At 41.0% G+C, this 19556-nt stretch overlaps 1 protein-coding gene across 3 annotated transcripts in view; it reads left to right on the top strand.

The window, feature by feature from the left end:
• RYR2 (ryanodine receptor 2) overlaps positions 1-19556 on the top strand; it is a 609490-nt gene that overhangs the window by 284960 nt on the left and 304974 nt on the right. For all 3 annotated transcript variants that reach the window (XM_079107027.1, XM_079107029.1, XM_079107028.1), the window contains exons 11-13: positions 2475-2549; positions 4234-4390; positions 16772-16936. In XM_079107027.1, the coding sequence (XP_078963153.1) occupies positions 2475-2549; positions 4234-4390; positions 16772-16936 (397 nt within the window). The remainder of the gene's footprint in view (positions 1-2474; positions 2550-4233; positions 4391-16771; positions 16937-19556) is intronic.

Below are 19556 nucleotides of genomic sequence, written 5' to 3' on the forward strand. Positions count from 1 at the left end.
CAGCCCCACAGAGCGGACTGTGGTGTTCAAGCACATTCCACTCTCTTTCCATTACGACAGCAGGAGAGTTTTAAAAGATCCTCTTCTTTTAAAAGATCTGTGTAGTTGGTAAGGAACTGGCATGGGGGTTTCAAAAGTTGTCCAGTGGTCACTTGTATAAGGCCATGACTGGAAAATCTAGAGATCCTATATGTTATTATGAATTATCATTATATAATTTTTTGTATATATATTTCAAAAACAAATCTGACCTTTAAAAAAGGTCTTGTACATGATGATCACAAAGAACACTTTATCAGAGTTTTTAAAAAGTTAAGATTCTTACTCATCATATTTGCTGATCATAAACCATAAAATTTGTAAGCAAATGCTAAAAAGATGACAAAAATAACCACTTGGAAAATTAAGAAACTTTTAGACAATTCGTGGGTCAGAGGTTTGCCCTGCCTAAAATATAATGAAGAGAACACTCCGCAGAATATCTGTGATTCATGTGTCAATTTTGAAGAATTTTAGCCTATAATCCCTTAGGAAAGAAAAAATATTGAAACCGAAGAAAGACTTGTCTGAAGAGTCTGAATAGGGAACCAAATAAACCACCAGGCTGCAGCCACTAGAGAGAAGCTGAATACTTCCTACAGGTGTAAGAGGGACGGTGCCTATGGCATCTCAGAACCGGCAAGAGCACACCCTGGGCAGGCTCTAGGGTGCAGATGTGGACGCCCATCAAGGAGACCTTGGAAGCACCCTGCTCAGACAGGGATGCCTAGAAAACGGTCCCCCAGGATTCATTTCACCATGCTCAGCTTCAGGTAATCGGAGGCCCTTGCAGCCTGGGTCCAAGGGGCTGGCTCCTTCTGAAGCTGGCGACAGACTGGTGTTGTCCGTGGGCTGCAGATTCTGCAGTCATGCAGGAGGCTGGGGTTAAGGGGTCATGGAGGCTTCCCCTGGGAGTTCAAAGGAAGGCCTGGGAGGTCAGGCAGAGTGTTGCTGGATTGGAGTCCCCACGGGCAGCCCCTGACAGGGTGATTTGTGAAGCTGTGAGAAGGAAGCCAAAGCCGTAGCGAGGACCCCTGAGGTTAGGAGATGCCACTAACGTGGACCGTCTGCGGAGGAGAGCTCCTGGCCATGGACAGAGCCGGCCGAGGAGAGGCTATGTGGGCTGTAAGCAGCAGGTCCCTGGGCAGGGCTGCCCACCCTTTGGAGCGCTCCTGTCGCTGCCGTGTGCTGCAGATGCCAGGTGTGAAGCCACAGGGCTGGTTTTCCTGGTTGGAGTTTGATCTTGCTTTGGTTCTGTCCCTTTTTTCTATGCCCCTATTTCTCCCTTTCGGAATGGATGGATTTACTCTGTGCCGTTACATATTGGATGTTGCTTTTGATCTTCACAGGGGCTCAGGGCCCAAAGCTTGACTTGAATCAGAGGACACTTTGGACTTGAACTTTAGGGCAGTGCTGGAAATGTTGATCATGGGGACTCTTAAAGATGCACTAAATGCCTTGTGCAGGGTGCGATGGACATGTGTTTTGGGGGATCATGGCAGAAGGGCATGGCGGAGGAAGACTGCTCACCTCATGGTATTCAGGAGGCAGAGAGAGAGTGAGATCCAGAAAAAAACATAAAATCCCAAAGACCTGTCCCTGATGACCCCCCTCCTCTAGCCATGCCCCCCTGCCTGTAGTTGCTACCCAGTAATTCATTTAAATTACTATTCCATCAGATGGATTAGTCTGTTGACTAGGTTATGGTGCTCATAATCTAATCATTTCACTTCCTACGTTAACATACGAGCTTTTAGGGTACACATCAGCTCCAAACTATTTTAAGCCTCCCCTTGTTGATTTCATAGAAGTATTTGCAGAATTAAAAACTTCACCATGAATGAAAGCAGTCTCAAAAGGTTGGTGCAGAGATCAATTCAGATCCTGTATACAACTTAACATCATATGTGGCAATTGTATTATTTTGAGAGTTGTAGAATGTGGGGCATGTGATATAATCCTAAGAAGTTCCTTTTTCATGACTCTTGTTGATATTTTTATTTAGCTATAAATAGATTTGATGTAAATTGCAATATTAAAAGCTTAAGAATTAGCACTCTTATCTTTCTTTGAAATGTTTTAAATACCTAAAATATAATCTAGAGCTCTACAAAATTATAGGTGTGTGTTCAAATAATAATATATTAAGCCATACCTAAACCAGTGAGTACTTTCATGGACCTAAGTTAGAAAAATTAGGTGCATCTATTCCTGAGGGGGTGGAAGGAATAAAGAATAAATGGATTAGAGGGGGAAATGGCAGAGAATACGTTGAAGTCAATGTTTACTATTTTGGTTGTTTTTATTTCCAGCTGTTGATAAGCGTGGCTATTTACTCTCATCTCATTTGCATTGTTCTTTTAATTCATTTGAAAAATAGAGGCCAAAGAATGAAACATGCCAAGAGTCGACACCAGTCTTTTTTGTTTCAACAGAACTGTTCACTACGAAGGTGGCGCTGTCTCTGTTCACGCACGGTCCCTGTGGAGGCTAGAGACGCTAAGAGTTGCGTAAGTAGAATGTCTCAACCGGGCCAGGCTCAAAGGGCCTGGCACACCTAGTGCGCCTGGCCTCTGCTCCCGTGTGAGGTGCTCACGTTAGCAGCGCCACTGAGCCAGCAGAGGAACCCACGGTGGAGAGCCTGCCCTCCGCCCTCTGCCTGCTTGCCTGTCGTGGTCCACAGGGTGGAGGACCCATGAGCAGGCTACTTGTACACCATCTGCCTGCATCCTCGGCCTCATCTGCTTTGTCACCTCACCTCATCCCAGACCCTGCGTTCTGGCAGGACGCCATGAGGACAGAGTGATGTAAGGCTTGGAGGCAGGACAAGCTGTGTGTGAGCCTGTCACTGCATCAGGTCTGAAGGACTCTGGGTGTAACCTTGAGAGGTTCATGTGCGGCAGGAAACTGAGCGTGAACAGCAGGAGAAGAGGCAGGCCTGGTGGTCACCACCATCTTTACCTAGAGAGCGCTCGATGGCAGAGTAAGAAATCTGGATTGTAACAAAAGTCACACTTGTTCACCACAGTAACAAGAATTCATGAAGACATACACAGTTCTGGTACATTCAACGCCTCCCTGAAGATTGCCTTTAAGTATAAATGCAATATTGATGACAAAGGTGTAGTTTTGAGCTGTCTTCAATGGAGTTAAAATATTCTAATTTTTTTAGTACTTGGAGGGTTCAGTCCTCTGTCTAAAAAACACAAGGTTTCAAGGTGTATTACACTGTGAGGAAGTCACTGCCTCAGGATCACAGTCCCCAGGGTGTGTGTAAGGCAGTGTCTTCCCCCGACAGCTGCCTGAATCGATTTCTTCTGTGAGATTTCAGCCTATGCAATGATGATTTCAATAGTCTCGTGGTCTTCAGTTGATCCTGGTCAGATATCCCATATGGTAATTTCGTATAAATTTGTGCAGATGGACAGGAATTTTTCCATGATTGGTTCCTGGAAGATAACTTCCATCATACTAAAGGAGTGACATTTGACAATGGTACCACCACTCTTTCCAAAGATTCCAGTTGATAATGCTGTTATGATTTAATGCACACCTTAACTTATTTAAAAATATGTGACTGCATCTTATTTAACAGTAAAAATAAAAATTGTATGATTTCCTTGCTCATTTCAGTTACTCTCTCATTATAGAATTTTACCCCAAGTTAGTAGATTTGTGTGACTGGAAGACTTTTCCTGTTCACCATATGAAACTCCTTTGAAACAAAATGTATATATATGCATTTATGTATTTTCTATTAGTTTGTAACTTTAAGAAGTTTTACTGTTTTAGTATCATTCATTCTTAACAACTGATACTATTGTTTCTTTGAAAATGAATATATGGTTGATCAAACCCACCTAAATATTAAAACATGATAAATATTGAGTTTGAAGGTAAAATTTTTGTTGGCATACATTTTTTTCACCTGGAGGAAATAGAAGAGACAGACTCCAGCAAATGGAGTAAACTCGTAGTTTTTGTAAAACTTGACAATTATTCAGAAAATTTAGGAAAAGGATCTTTAATTATATAGTTATATTTCCTTTGCCTGGTGTGTTATAAAGATGGCAGCTTAATTATACACACGCACACACACACACACATGCACACATGTACCTATAGTACCACCCCCGATTTTAATTGCTGCTTCTTCTGCGATGCTGTTGGACCAAGTTCTGCTTGCTTTCTTAGGTGGAGTGGAAGTCACATAAGATGGGGCCAGCCGTTCCGACTCCGCCACGTCACGACAGGAAAATACTTAAGTCTCATGGAGGACAAAAGCCTTCTGCTCATGGACAAAGAAAAGGCAGACGTAAAATCGACTGCATTTACCTTCCGGTCTTCCAAGGTAAGAAAGAATGTTAACTTTTGGACTCCCTGTAAATCTCACATTTCCTTTGATATTAGAAACACAAAAAGAAAGACTACTGACAGGTTTTACATGTCTTTCTAAATTCCTGATTTCTCTCTCATCCCTTTTTCTCCTGAACCGCTGAAGCCTACCCAGAAGCTTCTCTTGGTCTGTAGCTCCTTGGATACTCACTTCCTGCACACCTATTGGGCACCTTCCTAGTTTCCCAGGCACCTGCAGTGACAGTTATTACAAACCTTGTCATGTCGAATAGCATTATGAAGATGAAGCAAAACAGAATTTTTTCCAACATATATTTTCTCCTCTACTTTTCTATGCAGACTTTTCTTCTGAGTTCCTTTCAATCATTTTATGGTAATGAAAGTGGCGGAATTTGGCACAATGACAGGAATGGTATTGAATTGCTGGCTAGCTTCTGTCTTAGAACCTTATGCTCCTGTTATAGCTAAAGATTTGCCTTTTATTTCTGAGATGAGTTCATGCCCATCTGGGCACAGACGCCTTCGGAATGTTGTTCAGCACCCCCCAAGCTTTTTAACTTACTTCTTGTTGCACTACTTGAAAACTCTAAGGATTCCATCCTCTTCCCCTGTAGTTTGAATTCTGCTGAATACGGTTGTAGTTACTATAAGTAGTTATTAGATGAGGTAAAGATAAAAGCCTAGCAAGGTCAAGGTTTGGGTTAGGAGGAGTCTATTCAAGGACTGAAATGTTTCTTTTGAGGTTCTGGATTAGATTTTATGTTTACACTTCCCCTTTTTCTAGGGATCTGCATGTTAGGTAATTTTGTCCAAGTGAGACAATGAGAATAAATGACTGTTTCCTGCGTAGGTGAACCACACGTTTTTCCATGTTTAATTAATTCCATTTCATTGATCTTATAATTGTATCTTTTCACAACATGGGGTCCATACCATAAATCTAAATGTTTATTGAAGTGTGGGGGTCTTTCATGGAACATGTGTTTGCACTTGTTAGTAGATGCCCACTGACCATATTCTTTCTAGTTAATCTTTGTGGGGCAAAGATCTTTTATGAGAGCAGACAACAGAAATCATTAATTTTGCTGATTAGGAAAAGTCTTTTCACAAAACTGTTCATAATGTATTTCATATTAATATTAAATACACAAGAAAACATTGTTAATTATAGCAAACAAGGATTTGGTCATTTATGATTGCTTAAATTCAACATACATATTAGACCTTTAATACTAATTCAGCTGTTCTAATTTTAAAAAGCAATGCAAGTTTATGTTAGAAAGTACAGAAAAATTCATTGTACTAAGAAATCTATAATTAAGTGAAATAGTGATTTTTTACTGGGAATGCTTGTGCATGTATAAAACATACATAGTTTCCTATCCTGCTTTCTTCACTTGACAATGTGTAATTGGTATTTTTCTATTTTGTATTTTCAGTGACCTCCTCCTATTTAAATGTATAGGTATGCGCTACCATTTATTTATTATCCTTTATTGTATATTACATTTAGCTCGTTTCTACAGTTGTATAATGATGTGCAGTTTCGCGGGTGTTGGTATGTGTATGTCAGCTCTCATAAATAACACTGAAAGCCTGGTAAATTGCGGGGAGACCAGAAGTAACTCTGAAAATATGGCGGCCTTCCCTTATGCCTTTCCCTCACGACTCCTACTCTGGAGCCCTTGGGTGCCAGAAGATGCCTCTTGTTCTGTGGGTCACTGGAGGTCTCCAGGAAAGACGGCCAGTGTAGGTGTTTATTCCCAGGGTGAAGCTGGTTGGGTCCTGTGGCCAGCCACAGAGGGGACATGCATCTGTGTTTCCCTTGTGGGCCCACCGAGGGGCTCTCCAGTGGGTTCTTCAGTGGCCTGGAGGTAGATGGGGCCAAGTTCCCCTTGTCTTGGTATTAGGAAAGTGCAGTTGATGTTGCTACAAAAACCATACACCAGGGTGTTGCTCCTCAACCTAAGAGCAGTGGAAATTTGCTCGTTTATTCAGATAGTAACCCAGTCCAGAAAGAAAATATCCAACTCAGAGGAGTCAGCGGACACAGTTAACTCTGTCCCCAAGTACCCAGCCAGTGTGGGACCAGACACCCAGTCCATAGCTCTGAGCCTGGACTCCTGGGCTGGCTGGTACACTCATTCATCTCAGGGTGGAAGGCTGCCCTGGGAGCCCAGAGCTGTGTCCCTGTCCTCTCAGCGTCACACAGCTGAAGTGCCACACTCCCTCTCCACGGCTTCCTGAAGATACCATCTAACTGTGGCCTCCCAGATTCCTACTTTTCCGATAAAAAGCTGAATACTGAGTTTGTCTTTCTTTCTTCAGTTTTTCTAGTATAATCTGAATCCTCTCTGATGAAAACAGATACCTCTGGAAAAGTAGGAACTAGGTTCTGTAAATGCAAACACAAATACAAAAGAGAAGGGTATATTAACATATTTCAAAGTATTCTTATATAAATAGCTTTTGATATAATAGTTCATTTTTTTTAAATGAGAAATGGGTTTTATCTTATAGAAATAAAACATGTAGATAGAAATACATGGGAAAATTAATTTTATCGTTGTTATAGCTCAAAACTAGAAAAGACTCAAATGTTTAACAAAATGCATGTTATAATACTCAGTGGTATTAGCTGTCAGAATATATTGATCTGGAAAGATATCCATGAAAATATTGTGGAGTGATGTGATATGGGTATTTCAAGTCTTACTTTAATAGAAAAGAAATCCTTCCATATATTGTGCATGCTTGTACAACAGCTGTGGAGAGATGCACCACTTTTAACTTCAAATACTTGAGATGGATCAAAAGGGATGCTGCATGAGAATTTGAGAGTAAGGAGACTTTTTTTGTTGAACTTCAAAAAAGTAAACCCCCTATGACAATGGTCTGTTTCTTTTATAATATCAAAATCAATTAGCGAAACGCCACCATTGCACTGACGTGCTGGGCCCACGTTGAACGCACACTTTTTCTTTCTTTTGGATGGATTCCTAGAAATGAAAATACTGACTCCAGAATGATGAATATTTGGTAGCTCTTGATATATTCTGCCCAAAGCAATCGCGCTCGACACATTCTTCTCCGACTCTCTCGCCTAATGTCTGTCAGCGTTAGAGTTTGCATCTCATTCTTTTCACTGTTGGGTCCCTCTCCGGTTTCCACTCAGGGGCTCTGATTCTGGAAGCTGACGTGGCACCATGTCACAGCTCAACCTAGGGCCAAGAGCCCAAGATCTGAGCCTCCCCGAAGTGTGTGGCCAGTGCCCCAGGTGGTTTCCTGCCTGGCCCTGCATTCCTGACACCTCTCCACTTGCCAGTCGTGAGGAACTCGCCCTGTCGACTGTCTTCAGTTGGTGATGGTGACTGCACGTGTTGACAGGTTGAGAGTAGAGAGAGGGTGGAGACGAAATTGAGGAAGATGCTTTGCTGTAAAAAATACAGGGAAGTTTTATTTTTAGGATCACTGGCAGGTTAGGTGGTAAATTTTTTCATGAGGTAGAGATAATAACTTATTTCTTTAAAAAGTTAAGTTTTGTATCCTATATTTAATATGTAGATGTTAGTTTAAAAGAGGATACAGTAGTGTGGAAAGGGGAATATTTAAATAACAATCTGCCATTCAGATTTACCTCCGTGTGTGCATTACAACTTATAGCATATTTGTATGTGTGTTAATGCTAAGTAGGGTCAACTACATATGGTATTGGGTTTAATTTATTTAATAAAACATGACACACTACTACATTGCTTTTTTCTTTTTCGTTTTGGGGATTGAACTCAGGGGCATGACCACTGAGCCCCATCTCCAGTCCTATTTTTTGTATTATTTAGAGACAGGGTCTCACTAGGTTGCTTAGTGTCTCACTTTTGCTGAGGCTGACTTTGAACTTGTGATCCTCCCACCTCCACCTCCTGAGCCACTGGGATTATAGGTGTGTGCCACTGTGCCTGGCTACATTCCTTTTTAAATAGAATTTTGACCATAAATTAACATTCTGTTGCAAAGACTTCTGATAATCGAGCCACCTCCTAACGTTTGAGTATTTAGATTATTTTTTCTCATAATGAGAACATTTTTGTCTCTAAATATTTCTGCGTATTGCTGACTACTTCCTTTCTGAAGTTGAACTGTTGGGTCAGGGTGAAGATACTAAGGGCCCTTGGTCCTGGGAGCTCCCAGAGGGCAGGGTCAGGGTGTGCTTTGTGGTGAGGCCCTGGCACCCTCCCTGCTGGGTGTCCTTCATAGGTGAATGCACACAGCCAGGTACTCTTCAGTTGAGTACAGGATTCATTCCAAGCTGCAGGGTGAGAAAGTCGATGCTTCTGTGCAAACTCATCAATAGATAGTTGACTTTTTGCTAATTTGGAAAGATACAACTCGATGGCCTCCCCTCCTGTATTCTGTGGCAGTCCATCTCTTTTGCATTCCACCCATACCGTTGTAAAGGTGTGTTATGTTTGATGTTCCAGTGGGTGAAATATTCCACAGGAGGCACATTTTAGAAATTGGCTTCCTTTCCTTTCCAAGGGCTCATATGGCTTCTGTAAGCAGATGAGTAGGAAGCACACCTTCCTGGGTTTCTAGCTGAGTCTCCCAGGGCACCAGCTTTGGATGTTCTTCTAGGATGTGACATTACGGTTTAGAGTACACCTCAGAGGACCTAAGGCATTTTATATATTTTAAACATATATGCATCTTGTGCATAGATTCCTCACATCCTCAATTTCAAGTGAACTTTTGATCATAACATACAGTCAAAAATAAAATCGATCGAGAGCAATATGTGGAGCATATTATTGATGTCTGAACTTAACAGCAGTTTATTCTCAAACTGGACATAAATACGTTCAACTGGGAGTAGAAAGACACTCCTCGTTTTTCCGCTACAGAGAGACTTGATGCTGCATCCTCTCTCTTCCTCTTGGGAAAAAAAGGGCGTGAAGGGTCTTCCCATGCCGGCTCCCAAATTCTGAATTCCACTTGGGTGCTGTCTTCAGCCCTTTCTAAGCAAGGTTAGCATCTGTCCAACCAGGCCTGCCTCTGGTTTTGGTGACATAGGCATTTTTAAAACGACTTTTGCTCACAGTCATGCCTGGCTTCCAGGACTGTGGTCTAGAGCGGGTGACACAGATTCCCATTTGTTAGTCTAAAATTCAGTGGCAACATCTTCTTTTGCATCGTGTGTGTGATATCTTAGATGAAAGAAAAAAATTGGTGCATGATTGTGCTGTAATAAGTTACCTGATTTTGATTGGCAGAAAATATTTTTAAAAAGTAGATGTCTATGATATTAGCAAAGAGTTAAAATCCAACTGCACAGTCTTGTAGCAACTGCTGGAGTTAACATACCACATTTTGATAGTTTAGTTTTATCTACAATCAGATAAAAATATGAGTGGGTATCCAGGAAAAAATAAATGATGCAGAAATGTATGCCTAACAATACTCTCACATGCATAGACATTTGTGGAAAAATTAAGATGTAATGAATGGTGTTGATTATTTTAGTTGGAAGGAAGCCAAATGCAATTAAAGTTCATTCATGCTGAAAAGTATTTTCTGCTTTATCTTTTATAATAAGGAAACATTGAACTTTTTAAACTAACTGAAACAGAATAAAAGTAAAGTTTTCACACTGTCAATATTTTAGAGAAAGCTATGTTGCTGGACAGTTTGACCATCCACTTGTTAACAAAGATCACACGCAGTCCCGGCTCCTGCTCTTCAAGATAATGTTGGGTTCACTCGCGTGTGGGTTGCTTTCTTTCTCTGAGAGTTACACCTGCTTATGTTCTGCTCCACTATTTCCAGTGAAAAGAATGAGGACTCACTTCTTGAAGACAAAGACTCTTTCTTTTTGTATCTTAGACCCAGGAATACTTTAGTTCATAAATTACCTGGTGTACATAATTTCTGTATTGCAAATCAAGTTTCCATGATGGATGAAAGAGTAAACTTTTCAGTTAATGGAAAATACCAGCTTTTGTCCTGGGCTCCTGGGTATGACTTTGGAAATTCTGAAATGGAAATCATTTCTGATGAACCCCTGCATAGACATTGGCTTTTTGTGTTTCTGATGCCTTCCTTGAAAGTGTGTCCCTAAAATTTTACAGATCGTGAAGACCATTTTGACTTTAGATTTGTGGGTAGTTGATATAAGGACCATTTCTCTTGATTGTCCCAGGGGCATCTTTGACACTGATGTAAACATTCTGTAGGTAAGGTCCAATTCTGGATTTGACAGAAACACCAACCATTGCTGATAATCCTATGTGTTTGAACAAAGTGGATCAAGTAGGAAATAGTTTGTAAGGTGACCTACATTGGTTCTCTCCTAATATTATTGTACATAAAGAAGAATGCAATTTCTTAAGTGTATATTTTCTTAAGCATGTTTTCCACTTCTCCTAGGACTTTAACCAGCACTCTAAAATGCCTTCAAATGTCACTTTTAATGACACAGTAGACCTTGCCAATCACATGTATGTGCAAAACCCCCAAGATGTAATTTTTTTTTAAGCTTAAATTGCTGGCGAACATTCTTCTGCAAGGGTTTCCTCCAGCCTCCCCTAGTGCTGCACCAAGAAGGGAAGCCTTTTGCCATTGCGGTGTTGGAATGAAACCTCCAAGGAGCTTGCCGGTGAGACCACAGGCATTGTGAAGCAAACAGCAAAAACAGAGCATTTTTAGGATGTACTTCTTAGAATATTCTTTTTATTGGGGATTTTTATTCTTTGTTCAGAAAATGTGTAAGATGTTTTAAAACATACACTCTCTCACAATGGAAATAATGCGTAACATTTATTATGTGCTGAACTATGTTTTAAGTACTTTTTATGCATTATCTCATTTAATCTGCATAAAACTGTGGAGTTTGAAGACTTTTTATTTTTTTGGGTGCTGGGGACTGAACCCAGGAGTGCTTAACCACTGAGCTACATCCCCAATTCTTTTTATTTTTTATTTTGTGACAGGGCCTCCCTAAGTTGCTGAGGCTGGCTTTGAACTTGGAATCCTCCTGTTACAGCCTCCTAAGATACTCAGATTACAGATGTGTACCACTGCACCTGTCTTGGAGATACTTTTAAATTTTCGTCATGCATTTGAGGAAATCGAAGCTTGGAGAGGCTCTGAGGCAGATTCAGACTTGGAACCTGAGTAATGAAGCTGAGCCCTCTAGTAAGAAACGAAAGGTTTAGCAATAATGGCAGCTGCCAGAGAAGATAAACTGCTCACCTGTCATTAGAATTCTTCAGTGATTCAGTGATAACATAACTAAACATGAATTAATTTCTGTTTTATCAAAGTCGTTATACAAAGTTGTCAACGAAGATGAACTTTGCATTTAATTAGAATTAAATTCTAAAGAAATGTTCACAGTAACTTTTTCAGAAGAGGTATTGATAAAATAATAGTAAATAATGGTATTTATGGTTTTCCAGAAAGTACAGAAATCCAGTTACAGGTTTTATTTGCATAAACCTCAGTGTGACCTTGCTGTAACCTTCTACTGTCAGGAAGGGAAGATCAAGCGTAGGCCCTAGATGTCTGCAGTCTCCTGCTCGGGGAAAGACTAAGCCCTTTTCAGGTCTCACCTGGTGATAAATTCATTTCCTCAGGCTGCTGGGTAGAGTCTGTGGCACCTGTGGGAGGGATTCCTCATCTCCCTCATCCACTCACAGAGGTGATGCTGGCTCGTACCCAGGGGCCTTGCTGCCCTGCTCTGGGGGAGCCCCTCCCAGGCCCTTCCCAGCCTGAGAGGTGCTCTGAATCCCTTCTCTCCACGGTCCACCCAAGAGAAACATTAGAATGTTTCTGAGACTTCAGAATCCCAGGGATCAAGAGAACCATTCAGCTCTTGCATTTCCGCCTGGGCTGGGTGAGGCTGGCCGAGCTGGTTGGTCCCAGTGATCTCCACGATTCTCTTCACGTGTTTAAGCTCATTTCACAGCGAACAGCTATTCTGTGCTACAGTGTGGCGTGAAAAAGGAGAAAATAAAAAGAAATTGTCTTTTGGCCTTTTTTGATTTTTCCTAAATTTAACCATTATTTACGTTAAGGAAAGCTTTCTTTAAAAAACAAACAAAACCCATAAACATCTATCTAAGTATAATGGATTTTTTTTTTCTTCCTATCACACACCCAACACCCAATTTGTATAGATTTAAGGGTGATTTCAGCTAGTGCTAGAAAAATCCCTCTGCTTTGCCTGGTCTTGGTACTTAGAATATAAACTTCAGATTTAGTTTTAGTTTCCTAATGAGCCTAGTTTGAAAAATCTATGTCTGTACATCACTTCATAAGGCTGATCTTGTTCAGAAATACCTTTGGCTTCACAATAAGTCAGTCTGGCATACCCAATGCCAAAATCTCAGTATTTTTCAGGTCAGTCCTTTTTACTTCTGGAACCTTTTTGATGTTCATTTGTGAATTAGATTTTTCCAAGAATTCAAGAGTGCTCATCTTGGGAACGGTTTGTCAGCACATTTTCTGTGGGAAATCTGAAAGGCTATGATCAGTAAGTCTTCACTGAGAACCTGGTGTTTACAGGCACTCAGCTGGTCCTGCGCATGTGGAACAATTTCAGTAAATTATCAACATTGCCCTGAGAGTGGAAGTACAGTATTCACGAGAATTTGTGAATTGAGAGGAAACATCGATCCAAACAAATCTCTCATAGGAAAAACAACAGCCTTTTCAATAATTTTTAGGTTGGGTTGAAAGAATTGCTTGATCTTTGAACATTTTCATGGTCCTCCTGATGGTTACATTTTTCTTACAGATGGGCAAAAACATATAGGTATAATGAATGCCACGATGAACAAGCATCTTGGCATTTCCTGATTGATCATAGAAGGGATAGGAATTAAATTTCACAAAGCCTTTTGAGGGATGTTTCCATGTAATGCCAAAGTGATTTTAGTTGCAGTCTTGTCTTCAGATTGGAAAATTTCTGCTTGTCTGCTTTCAACTCCATTGACTTTTTGTTATACAATTCCAATCTGAGGTTATATTGATCCAGCTCATTTTCGACTTCAATTGGTTTTTCATTTTGCTGTATCATTTCTTTTCTTTTTTTGATAATTTGTATTTTCTGGCAGAGTCACTCATCTGCTTATTCATTTTGCATATATTTTCCTTTATGCCCTTGAACATATATTTGCAGTGTTGCTTTGAAGTCTTTGCTAATCGTAAGATCTAGGGACATTGATTTCTAGTGTGGTGTATACGTGTTTCAATATACTTCACATTTTGTTTACATCTACTTATTTTTGACAATGTGTTTGATATTAGAAATGACATGTTATAGGGACTCTGAATTTTATTATTTTTCTGAGCAGTTATTTTGGCTTGCAAGTCTTTAAACTTGTTGAACTGAACCTTCAGTTTTTCTGCCTTTTTTCAGAGAGCAGTTGCTTATATTTCTGCTCAGTTCTTTCAGCTTCCATCTGCTGCCTTTGTGCTGGACCTCCCCTGAGCATGCATAATTCAGTGTTCAGCAAGAATTTGCATGAACTGCAAAAGAAGATTTTTTTCAGATGCCTCTTGGTCAAGGATTTAGCCCATCTAATTTTCTGTCTGCTTGTGAGACCTTAGGTGTCCCTTTACTCCAGGAGGACAGCAGCTTGCTTCTGCCTGAATGGCAGGAGGATTGGGCAGGGTGTGCTGGAGGTAAAGGCAGCCACTTATTTGTCAGGCTGGGTGCTGTTTACTTTCCAGTTTGCCCCTGCGTTTGGTCCTGCTCAGATGCCTCTTAATAGATTCTGAAAATTTTTTATTTTTCAAATTTTGTAGTAGCTACCCCTGGCAGGATCCATGTAACTCTACCCCTTTGTTTCCCCAAGCAGAGCAGCTTGATAGAAGATAACACTGAGAAGCTGGTCCCTGTCCAAGGTCACGAGACTAGAGACATGCAGTTAGTGAGGTCATGACTTGCCTGGTCTGGACCTCATTTATCTTAATTCAGGCTCATTTTCTATTAGCTTGACCATGTGCTGTGTTCTTAGTTCACATTGTGTTGTGTTTGTGGTTGTTCAAAGCACTAGATTATTTTCATCTGAATACTTCCTATGCCCAAGCTTCAGAAAATGACAGGAAATGAAGGGTGTTTCATTCAGCAAATGACCACAGTTCCTCCTTCTAAAGTCCCTTCAGCAGTCCTTGCTAGTTCAGAGTGACCAATGTAATAGTGCAGAGTAACTCTTGAAACATAGTCATCCTGAAATTTCATAATTAAGACTTGCAAGCCACAAAGAGATGGGAATCACTTCAGTAAAAAACAAATAAAGCATAACTTCACAGTTAATGACTGTGTGGCTTCTCACAACACAATCTATAAGCCCATAAATAGACTGCAGAGTAATTCCTCAGATAAAAAAATATTCATAGGTTCATTGTTTTCTTCTGAAGAGATACTTATATTGTTATATTTTCCCTGGGATTTAATTTTCCTGCTGACAGGGTTAGTGCAAGTAGATTAGCACTTCATCTCATTTGATAGACTGAAATCAAAATGGTTTATTACCTGTTTTATTGCAGATCCTTAGAATAGTGTCCTAAATTATTTGTGTAAGACTTAACTAAATTGATAATTGTTTATTTTCTTAGATGACCTTATTCTTTCTGTATTAAGAGTTTCAACTCATTTTAATTTTAATTTGGAGTTTTCAGAATCATTTCAGGATCACTGGTTATTAGTACTGAAGGCAAATGACATGAATAACCTGTCAAACTTTTTTGAATTGTTCCTTTTTGGTGTAATGTGTACCTTTTGAATCTAATCCCAAGAAAACATTTGTGTAATTATAGGTAACTTCAAAGAGCAATCCAATAACCAAAGGCACAGCAGAAACTTAAAGTAAATTTAACAAGGAAAGTTAGATTGAGGGAGAAAAGAATAAGAAACCATGGAAAAAAGGTGCTTTAAGTTTTTTTCACTATTGTTTTAAGGACACTGTAGAATTTTTCATAAGTCATGACACTTCAAGGTACAATTAGATTTCTTTTTCTTTTTTTTTTTTGCGGTGCTGGGGATTGAACCCAGGGCCTTGTGCTTGTGAGGCAAGCACTCTACCAACTGAGCTACATCCCCAGCCCTGACACTGTAGAACTTTAAGGCCAAGCAAGCTCCTAAAGATTATCCCCTTTACAAGTGAAGAGAGACTTTGTAGTCCAGATTGGGAATCGGTGATGTGGAAAGTGAGTGACACCTTCAGTTCGTGGGAAATGATGGCTGTCACTAATGGTCTCATCAATGTCATTGTCCCCACTGTCCTGGTCAAAAGCTTATTCCTAAAAATTTTTTCACTCTCAGTTATACATGACGGTAGAATGTATTTTGCCATATCCCACATACATGTAGTATAACTTCCCATTCTTGTGTTTGTACATGAAATGGAGTTTCACTGGTTGTGTGTTCATATATGAACATAGTAAACTTATGTCCAATTCATTCCACTGCCCTTCCCGTTCCCACTCCCCCTCACTTCCCCCCATTCCAATCCGGTGAACCTCCACTCCTCCCTCTCCCTGCTGCCTGTCATGAGTCAGCACCTGCATGTCAGAGAGAACATTTGGCCTTTGAGTTTTTTGGGTTTGGCTTATTTCACTTAACATGATCTCTCAGTTCCATCTATTTACTGGCAAATGCCATAATTTCATTCTTCTTTATGACTGAGTAATATTCCATTGTGTGTATGTACCACATTTTCTTTATCCATTTACCTGTTGATGGGCACCTAGGTTGGTTCCATATCTTAGCTACTGTGTAAAAAGCTTATTCAGTTGCTTATTTTATGCTCATAACTTTACATGTATTATAACTTGTATTATAACTTTACATGTATTATGTAACTTTTACATATATTATGCTCATAACTTTACATGTATTAAAGGAGGTATTTTAATTCCATTTATAATGAGAAAACAGGTTTAAAAATGTTAACTAACTTTTTAAGGTCCTAGAGATAATAAGTAACAGAGGTTGGACTCAAATTTTTCCAACCCTTAACCTGTGCTGTTAGACACCAATAGAAGGGGGGAAAATCCTAGGAAGAATATTAAGTCAGAATTGCTCATTTTAAGGTCTCTGGTTTGAGATCTTAAAATCATTTATTTTGCTGCTAAGCAAAATAAAGCTTTATGTTATGACCAAAATAATTTTCTACCAATGTGAACAGTTTAAGAAGCTGTTATTAATCTTTGTAGTTTCCCACTTGGATTTTTGGTAGGGTTTGAACTGCTGGGGTATTTGACCACGGTCACATCAGGGGCTCCTGAGGGCTGTTCCGGGGGCACTCCCGGCAAGGCCAGGTCCTGCGGACACGTGCAGTTCTCCCTAAGCGTGTGCTGATCTCTCTCTCCTCAGGAAAAGCTTGACGTGGGGGTGAGGAAGGAGGTGGATGGCATGGGAACGTCGGAGATAAAATACGGCGACTCCGTGTGCTACATCCAGCACGTGGACACGGGCCTGTGGCTCACCTACCAGTCGGTGGACGTGAAGTCCGTGCGGATGGGCTCCATACAGCGTAAGGTAGGGGTGCGTGGAAGGACCGTCGCAGCAGTCCAGTGTCCTGTGAACGAGGATCACAGAGACCGGGGGAGGCAGCCAGCCCTTCACCACCTGCTGAAGCTCACTGCCTGGCCCACCGAAGGTCAGATGGCATCATGTCTCGGTGTGGCCGCCAAGCCAGGCTCTGCCCCAGGCTGCTTGCCAGCGCACACCACCCCATCTGCTGGCTTTTAAAATGGGAGGCAGCAGCGGAGAAAGCAACTACTCATGAATTGTTAAGGTTTTAGCCCATCTCACCCTAATCAGTCCCCCACAATAGACTCAGGCTGCGGTAGGTCAGCCGCTTTCTGGAAGTCACATCCCTGACACCAGGCTGTAGAATTCATGCATTTAAATATTTAGGGAAAGGATGCATCGGATTCTGGATTCCAGCTTGGTCTCCCTAGTTCCCTTTGCTCTCGGTCCATGCTGCTACTGAGCATGTCACTGACCTCTCCTGGCCCCGAGATGGCCGTGATGCTCCTCGGTGGTGCATGAGTCACTCTCTTGGGCTGCCCCCATTTTCCTGGCTGTTTTTGTTTTTTGCCAATTTCTAGACATGGTCTTCCAATTTCCAGCATGTCCCCTACAGCACAACTCCTTGCCGCCTCTCAAACATCCGAGGCTTTTTCGTGCCTGTGCCTTTGCTGTTGGGAGTACCTTTGAAACCTGTGTCTGCCAGCTCCCGTCCATTCTTCAGAGGTTACTGTGAAGATCCTGTGGAAGTTCTCCCTGTATCACTGATCCACTGCACTCTGTGTTCTCATAACATTTGCAAATAACTTACTTCCTAAATTTTATATCCACACTCTCTGCTATTGTACTTACTGGCCACTCGTCTCTCTCTCTCTCATTTGTGAGTCCCCCGAGGGAGTTCATGGTAGTGAACTGCTCTCATTTTTATACATGATATACAGTGCAGGACACAGAACCAAATAAAAAGACCTGTTATTTCTAGAAAGGTGAGACCTTGGAAATAAAGGATTTAATGAGGAAGGAACTTTTGTTTTTAGTAGACTTACGAGTCACTGTCTATACCCACACTAACAGGGTACGTGACTCACCGTTACTCTGATTGGGACTGAGGGGAGGGAGTCTGATGCTGGGCTGCTGGGTCCAGCTTGGTGCATCCTGTGGAACTTTCCCCCAGGATTTGGGGTGCAGGTCTTCATCCAGTTCTCATGGAGATAATGACTTGTTTTTGATTTCTTTGATCTTGGTTCATAAATCTGGATCTATTCCTATGGATTCAGTGTATAAGAAGCATTTCTTGCTTCTTACTGATGAACCTGGCTGGTGTAAGACTTGGAAAATGTAAATACCTGCAAGGCAAACAAAATAACGGGCAGCGAAGTAGCACTGTGCACGCTCCTCGCTCACGGTCAACCGTGCTCTGGTTGTTTCTGTGGCGCTTCCGTCCTTCTGCCAGGGGGTGGTAGCTCCTGGCTCGTCCTTGTTCTCAGTTAGCAGGGGTGAACTTCCTGTCTGTTGCCACGTCAGAGCTTAGCTGTGGAGTTCAGACAGATGGTGGCACTGGTGCTGCCAGGCACAGGCCTCCACGCAGAGCCTTTCCGTTCCCGAAGGTTGCCCGGGAGGGTTGTCCAGCTTTCCCTCCCAGATCACCCCTGCCTCTTTGGCCAGAGTGATCTTTCACTTCTGCTTCATAGAAGTCACGAGTTTTGCATCCTTAGGACAACTGACATTATTTTTATAGTTAAGTAGTCTCTTAATGTTCTGATTTTACTTAGCTTTTAGAAAATCAGCAATGATAGCCAATTTTATCAATTAAAGGAGATAAAAATCACATTTTAGTGTCCTTTAGTTTGATGATGAATATTTTACCAGACATCCAATTGCTGAAAAATCCCTACATTCACAGAATAAGCTATACTTGACCATAGTGTGTTGTTATTTTGAAATCCTACTAGGTTTGTATATATTTATTTTATTCAGAATTATTGAATATGTACTCAGAGGGAAAATTAAATTTTCTTTATTGATGGGTAGTTACATTTGAGTTTTCATACCATTTTCATGTGTTATGAAATGTCATTCTTCTTTGGTCTTTTTTTCATCTATTAAAAATGTAAAAATGGCTTCATCAGAACAAATCCTGAGCTGAGCGTAGTGACTGATGCCTGTAATCCCAGCAACTTGGGAGGCTAAAACAGGAGAATCACAAGTTCAAAGCCAGCCTCAGCAGATTAGCAAGGCACTTACCAACTCAGCAAGACCCTATCTTGAAATAAAATATAAAAAAGGACTTGGGCTGTAGCTTAACGTTTAAGTACTCCTGGGTTCTGTCCCTGATAACAACAACAACAACAAAAAACCCCACAAATAAATTACCCCCCCTCCCCAAAATACACACGGTGAGCTGTAGTTTGCCAACCCCATGGCTACTCTGGTCTGCTTTCAGGAGTGTCTGCTCTTTGAAGGTTTATCAGAGCTGACCTGTGAAAACTTGGAGTCCCAAGAACTTTAAAATATTGACCCAAATCATCTTTCTATTCTTTTCTAAAGACACTTGTCTAATTAATTTTCTGCCTTCTTGAAGGGACTCCTTTTGATGATTCTCTTTTTTTTCCTCCTGTTTGAGAGG

The sequence above is a fragment of the Sciurus vulgaris genome (genome assembly GCF_902686455.1).
Source record: "Sciurus vulgaris genome assembly, chromosome: 12".
NCBI classification, from domain to species: Eukaryota; Metazoa; Chordata; class Mammalia; order Rodentia; family Sciuridae; genus Sciurus; species Sciurus vulgaris.